This window comes from Gymnoscopelus braueri, assembly GCF_963280865.1.
Source record: "Gymnoscopelus braueri genome assembly, chromosome: 23".
NCBI classification, from domain to species: domain Eukaryota; kingdom Metazoa; phylum Chordata; class Actinopteri; order Myctophiformes; family Myctophidae; genus Gymnoscopelus; species Gymnoscopelus braueri.
Window position 1 is genome coordinate 34,545,078 of NC_137625.1, and position 7,552 is coordinate 34,552,629.

The window sequence follows — 7,552 nt, forward strand, 5'->3', positions numbered from 1 at the left end:
CGACATGTGACACCACACTTTTTGTTTTTTTTTACCTCCGCACCTCAAAAACAAATTAAAAGTCAATCAGAGAGAAAAGTGGCGAGGGGGAAAAAAATCAAGTCATTTATCCCCACCAGTGACATTGATGGACAGCCATAATTGGGCGGGTCGTCTTTTCCCATTAAGAGAATGAAGGACCCCCATTTCGCTGCCCTCGGGGTTGGCTACTCTATGCCTGATGAGAATCTCCCGGTAATAAGCTATATTAATTATGTTTTAATTGGTATAAATGTGGGCCCGTATAAAGAGTGTGATGTGGAATGGAGGCCTAATGAAAGGAACAGGGGCCCATCGGAGACGACTGACGGCTGCTTAATTAGTATTGATATGTCAGACATTGTGCCGTATCAGTTTTCAACTGCAGGTGACCATGTGTTGGGTAACGTTTACTTTTAAAAGTAACTTGCTACGTTACAGGATTACTGCCATTACAAAGTATTCAGTTTTTTCCACAATTTAGAAAACTATTTTTTAAAATTTTCTTTGCGTTACCAACAATTAAAACCCAGCTGCGAGGAAGTTTGGTAAACATACAATCAAGAGTGCCCTATATACTATACGTGAATGAATAACTGACGCATTGTGAGCTTGTAGATCTGATACTTTCAAAGAGCCAAAATGTCTATAGGGCTGACGTGGTTAATGTATGTTTCGTAATAATAATCAAAAACAGTAAGTAGTAACCTAAGTTCTCAAATAATTGTAGTGGCATAAAAGTACAATATTTGCCTCTGAGATGTAGTGGAGTAGAAGTAAAAGTACTGAAAATTGAAAATGCTCCAGTAAAGTAAAAAAAATCCTCAATTTTTTTTACTTAAGTACAGTACTTGAGTAAATGTACTTAGTTACTTTACACCACTGGATATATGTAGTAGTATTTTCACAATGAAAATGCAGCTCAAATGCGGTGTTTCCTTCTCTTCTTACTGAAGGTTTGTCTTTTCTCTTATCAAGTCCTTCCTTTAACATAAGCACTCAAGAGTAATGCTCTGTTGTATTCACTTGGATGCCTACAGCACACCCCCCCCCACACACACACACACACACACACACACACACACACACACACACACACACACACACACACACACACATCGCATCTTGTCAGGTAGCATGAAATTAGACTAGCAACTCAACGATATCTCCCGGCAGATTATAGCAGGTTGTAGCTCCATTCGGAGCATGAAGACAAAACATCTGCTGCTTGTGACAGCTACACTGAGCATCCTCCTCACTCTGAGAGCACTCCACACATTCACATGAAAACCACAAGGGATATTGTCACTGTCGGGCGGAAACCTTGCATGTCCATAACTGTTACTTTTTAGAAAATGGAAAAATAAAGTACATATATTCCAATGGATCCAGTGTAGTTATTATTTCAGTCACAAGATCTTGTTGATACTTTTCATTGGTTCAATATATTTATTAAACGCACAGACAGACTTGACTCATGAAAACCGGGAAAGCTGTTTGATTCTATTCAAAAATAGCATATCTACAAGCTCACAGCGCGTCACTTTGTATTTTTGAAAACATTTGAAAAATCTTGAAAGTGTTTGAAACATTTTCAATAATTTAGATTATTTTTTAACACAAATCTTCTCTCCCTGGGGTCCCTGGCACAAAAAAAATCACGGCCATATACAGTATATATAAATTTGGGGGTCCTTGACATGAACAAGTTTGAGAACTGCTGGTTTAGAAGCCATTTGTAGAATAAAAATGACAAAAGTAGCAAATCTACAAGCTCACAACTTAGGTTATGAACAAAATAGGGGATTAATTTACGGGGGAAAAAAGAAAAACATAAAAACGTTGAAGATACGAGGTCTGTGCCCGACAGGCAGCGACGATATACTGTGGGCATGAGCTATAGGCCACATTATGGAAAAGAGCTTCCAGTCACTGGGATAAACGTCACAACAACAGGGACAATCCAGGCTCCGGTGGAGGGCAATTCACATCACCTCGCCTCCTTTCAGCTGCTCTCTGAGTGGAACAGTGACGCAGTCGGTGGAATAAACAGCTCCTCTTTGCCTTTATCCTCCAGCCTTACACACCATGAAACACAACAAGTCACAAGATGTTAAGCTCATCCTTCTCCCTTTGTCTTTGTCTCAACTCTTTATGTTCTCCTCTCGCTCTCTGTGTGACTCTCTCTCTCTCCTCGCTCTGTTGTGCCCGATCTGTCTCTCTCGCCTCCATGAAGGTGAATTGAATTTACTTGCGCATTGAGGGATAAAATCTCAATTTATACTCCGTAGTGCGACATGTCGCTCACCGACAAGATATATTCATGCTTGAAGATCAGGCTAAGCTCAAGTAGTGGTAGAATAGATTTCCGGTTTGTTTTTGTGTTGTGCATTTAAAAAAAAAACTATTTTCTGTTTATTAAGGAGCAGGAGAGACGTAACCCCGTAACCGAACAAACACTCTATAGCAACGATTGCGATCAGAATATGGAGTTTTAACTTTTTAACAAAAACAGTTTTTAACCCAAAAATATCACTTATCCCAGTACTTCTCAAACTTTTTCAAGTCAAGGACCCCCAGTTTGGTCTGTATTTGGCCGCGGACCCCCATCTGAAAAGGTTTTGTGCCAGGGTGGATACAGGAAGTTGGCCCGTTTGGTCTGCCCTCAGCCGCCCTCTTCCGGTGGGGCTCCTATGTTTTCATTCCCTCTAACAACATTTCTCCCACGGAACCCTAACAACATTTCTCCCACGGAACATGGATCGTTTTGGTTATAAGCTCACTTGTTTCTATGAACAAGTTAAAATGTTACTAACTTTCCGTGGTGTTGTCAGCTCCGAGGACACCGTTGTTGAATGAGTTTGGGCTTGTTTCCAGTGGGAACACATTAGAAAGCGAACGCACAGATGTAAATCCCGCCCACTACATGTGATTGGGTAAAGCGCAGCTTGCTTCCTGATCTAAGGCCCGCCCACTTGTAGGCCAATGTTCACACGTTTTTTGAGATTTGCACTCATTTTCAGGATTTTTCAAAAATAGCAGATCTACACGCTGACTTGTGACTTATCCTACCTTTACAAAACTTTCTCCCCACCTTCCGCACCCCAGGTACCAGGCTACCGCCAGGAGCAGGTGGAGAAGGGCCTTAAGCTGTTCGGCCAGCTCATCAACAACAAGGTGTTCCTGCTGGCCTTCATCCGCACGCTGGAGGCGCAGCGCGGCTTCTCCATGCGCGACCGCGGCAACGTGGCCTCGCTCATCATGACGGTGCTGCAGAGCAAGCTGGAGTACGCCACCGACGTGCTCAAGCACCTGCTCTCCGACCTCATCGACCGCAACCTGGAGAGCAAGAACCACCCCAAGCTGCTGCTCCGCAGGTGAGAGAGAGCGTCACCAGACCACGGAGGACTTGATGGACGGGGTTGCAAAATGCATTGTGCCCTGTCCTTCTCTCTCTGTGTGTGTGTGTTTTCAACAGGGGGTCCGGGACCCCTAAGGGGTCCTCAGAGTTACTACAGGGGGGCTGCTACACAAATCTTTGTGTGATAGGATCATGTTTTTTTACATTAACCACTTCAACACTAGCATACCTACAATATTCTGAGTGGAACATTAGCCAAAAATAGCAGATCTACAAGCTCACAACGCCTCGCAGCACGAGACGTTGTGAGGACTGTGTGGGTTGTTGTGTACTGTGTGGGTTGTTGTGTGGGTTGTGTGTGTGTGTGTGTGTGTTTAGCTTCTACTCCCTCCTGTTGTGACTGACTGATACTGACTGATACTGAGTGTGACTGAATTCTTGTTGTCCTAGTCTATAGTCTTCTTTGTCTTGTCCTTTGTTTTTCTCTTGTGTCTTTCTTCTGTCTTTCTGCGGACTGCGCCCCGGGCGAGTATAATAACTGAACCTATTAACCTATCCGTGTGCGTGCATGTGTTTTAAGATAACGGAGGCTGGGGGTCTCTCTCTCTCTCTCTCTCTCTCTCTCTCTCTCTCTCTCTCTCTCCTCGTTGTGTCTGGTAAAGCGAGTCGTTCAGACAAGTCACTCTGCTTCTGTTCTCTGAACAGCTGTCACAAATTGCCATCATCTGCGGTGCAGTATACCACAGCAGCTTTACCTGCTTCTTTAACACCAGGCGTTTGTTTGTTTGTTTGTTTTGTTTTCATCATGAGCATTATGGCCTGTTTTCATCATGAGCATTATGGCCTCCATTAGAACGCCGCACACACGCACGCAGGCACGCTCAATGAAGCTAACATAGCGTACTTTATAGACGAATCCACAGACGCGCTGCCTGTAGGCGGCCATTGCTGCGGTGTCGCGTTCCGCGGAGCGTTGACACCGCAGCAATGGCTGCGCGCAGGGCAGCGCTCCGTGGATTCGTCTATAGGCGAAAATGCCTATGACTCAAAAAACAAAAAAGTTACCTCAGTTTTGTCCATAATGGTGAAATATCCGCGATTCGTACCCAATATTTTTGAAAGGTATCACTAGTCTGTTGGCTTGTGGCTAAATGTAAATCTCAAAGGAAGATGTATTAACAATGATATTTTGTTAAAACCGTTGTGTACATATAGCTATTTGTAATCCTCTTTGATTCATACACCAGTTTTGCGTCAAACCAACACAACGCATTGTGAGCTTATAGATCTGATATTTTTCATTTGCATGAAAGATGGGTTTCTATCTGTGAACATGTCTGGATTAACGGCAGTGACCTTGTGGAGTGCTGCCTTTGTCTCTTGAGACACTATAGAGCGCCTCTCTGTACATGTCATTAGCAAAATAATTGAGCTAATTATGATTAATCCCATTTCAATATAGTTATGAGAGAGAGAGAGAGAGAGAGAGAGAGAGAGAGAGAGAGAGAGAGAGAGAGAGAGAGAGATAGAGAGAGAGAGAGAGAGAGAGAGAGAGAGAGAGAGAGAGAGAGAGAGAGAGAGAGAGCACATCTCATTAATGAAGAAGAGAATGAGATCGTTAAAAGCTTCTCTACTCTGGACCAATCACAATCCTTTCCTCCTCCTCCACTTGGAGCTGAGGTTTTAATGGTGGCGTGATGGAGGGTCCGTGATGGGGGGTCCATGATGGGGAGCTCCGTGCTAGGGGGCTCCAGGGTCTGTCTGGGGGATTTGATGAGTTCCCTCAAGTGTCCCTTGTGTGTATGTGTGTGTGTACACGCTGTTTCCCTCTACAACTCTCCGAAAATAGCCGATCTACAAGCTTTTGGATCTGCTAATTTCGGCTAATGTTCCCCATCATACAAAGATTCAGCGGACTCCCTGTAGTAACTCTGAAAACGCCCCTGGGGGACCCCCTGTTGAGGACCCATGTTACATACAGTAGCATGTTATTTTGACACACAATTCACACAATTTTCCCAAATGATGTGATGGGAGTGTCTCACATCAATTTTGGTCTTCTCATTTCAATTACAAACCTCAATGATTCTCCCCCAGGGCAAATACTCACACGCACAGTCACACATGCACACGCGCGCGCGCACGTTAACGCATAATACAAATAAAGGCTGGAAGTGAACGGCGCGGGCGCACGGAAGGGGAAACGGCACGCCGACACCCGGCTTCCAGGTGACAGCGGGCATATTCACCTCATGAAAAGCCGTTTAGTGTCTTGCTCGCCGATGCAGCGAGTGATTAATGCTGTCTGGGGAGAGGAGGCATGATTAATCACAGCCGGAGAGCTTATACAGCGAGCGAGCGAGCGCATAGTGCCGCAGCAGCCGCGGTATAAACAATGGAGCTATACCGCAGCTATAGATCCTGACTCCTGATACAACTCAGGAGACAAGAGTGGAGAACAGTGGAGGAGAGAGATTACAGTAGACAGAGAGAGAGAGAGAGACACACAGAGAGGGAGAGAGACACACACACAGAGAGGGAGAGGGAGACAGGAGAGAGTCAGCCAAGGACAATGGAGACACATCTCACCATGTGAGGAGAGCTGGTTAGTGGAGTGTGGAGAGAGATTGTGTCTTTGATCTGAATCACCAGCATCTCCTCTTAACCACCTAAACCCACCAGCATCCAACCCACCAGCATCCGTATTGTACAGTGTGGGAAAAGTATACTCACATTTTTCACTTTAGTAAAAGTATCAATACTGCAATGTAGAAATACCTCTGCTACAAGTAAAAGCCCGGAATTCAAAATGTACTTGAGTAGAAGTACAAAAGTATTGGCATCATGATGTACTTAAAGTGCAAAAAAGTAAAAGTACTCATTAGACAGAATGTCCCTTTTCAAGTTTTCAAATGTATAAAAAATCTTTTGAAAATAGCCGATCTACAAGCTCACAATGCGTCACTTCGAGACGCATTGTGAGCTTGTAGATCGGCTATTTTCAAATGGCCGAAGTGGGTAATGCATGTTTTTTAATCTACAAAGTAACCAGTAACTAAAGTTTTCAAATAATTGTAGTGGAGTAAATGTATAATATTTGCCTATGAGATGTAGTGGAATTGAAGTAAAAGTATTGGAAATTGGAAATACTCAAGTAAAGTACAAATACCTCAAAATTGTACTTAAGTACAGTACTTGAGTACATGTACTTAGTTACTTTACACCACTGTCGTATTGTAGGGAAAGCTTTTGCAGAAAATAGCCTTGGAACTGTAAGACAAAGCTGATGAATGGGAGATCTCTCTCCTTGATTGGATGAAATTTGTAAACCGCACCCTCCCTTATCACATCTTAAATAGATGAAGGGGAGCCACTGAATTAGAACTATTCTCAGGTAGAGAAACCAGCTCCTCTGCAGAAAGATAATTCCAAATACACATTTCCGCTGTAAGTTTAAGTGTAACTTTCCTCTTCTACCCCGGATTTGAACCCGGTTTCCTGCACAAGTGCTGACATTTTTACCATTGAACTAATAGAGCCTGCCTGCTTGCTCAGGGGATACATTGAATATTGACCATCAGGTCAAAATTTGTGTCAGATCCTGTGTCTAGTTGAGACATGACCTTTGACACAATCTAAAATGTCTCAATAGAAGAACAGGGAGACAAAATACAAACCACCACAATTGTATGAACATAGTCTACCGCATTGGTTCTCAAAGTGGGGCCCGGGGACCCCCAGGGGTCCTTGAGGGAGTTCCAGAGGGTCCACAGCGAAATGATAGATATGAACCAAATGGACCCTTAGGGGTCTGTAACTCTGAGAGTGTACAAAATTTGGTTCCATTTTTACACTCTCAGAGTTAAATTAACATTGATTTTACAATAAATTGGGGTCCCAGAGATAGAAATGCCATTAAATGGGGGTCCGTAGCCTAATGCGTGTCAAACTGCATTAGGCTTATGGGGGTCCCTGGCATATATTTTCCAATGGGGCTCCGTGGGCTAATACGTGTCAATTTGGGGGTCCTTGACATGAAAAAGTTTGAGAACCAGTGGTCTACCGTACAGATTGAGAACAAAATGACATTTTATTCATAAAAATAAAGTCACATAGTGCTGTTTGAAGCCATGGGGGACCGGGTCTGATAGCTCTTTTGATAGCCCCCCCCAC

At 43.7% G+C, this 7,552-nt stretch overlaps 1 protein-coding gene across 1 annotated transcript in view; it reads left to right on the forward strand.

Annotated features, from left to right (window-relative positions):
* plxna4 (plexin A4) overlaps nt 1–7,552 on the forward strand; it is a 355,677-nt gene that overhangs the window by 298,230 nt on the left and 49,895 nt on the right. Inside the window, exon 22 of the mRNA XM_080421613.1 lies at nt 3,127–3,395. Coding sequence (XP_080277739.1) covers nt 3,127–3,395 — 269 coding nt within the window. The remainder of the gene's footprint in view (nt 1–3,126; nt 3,396–7,552) is intronic.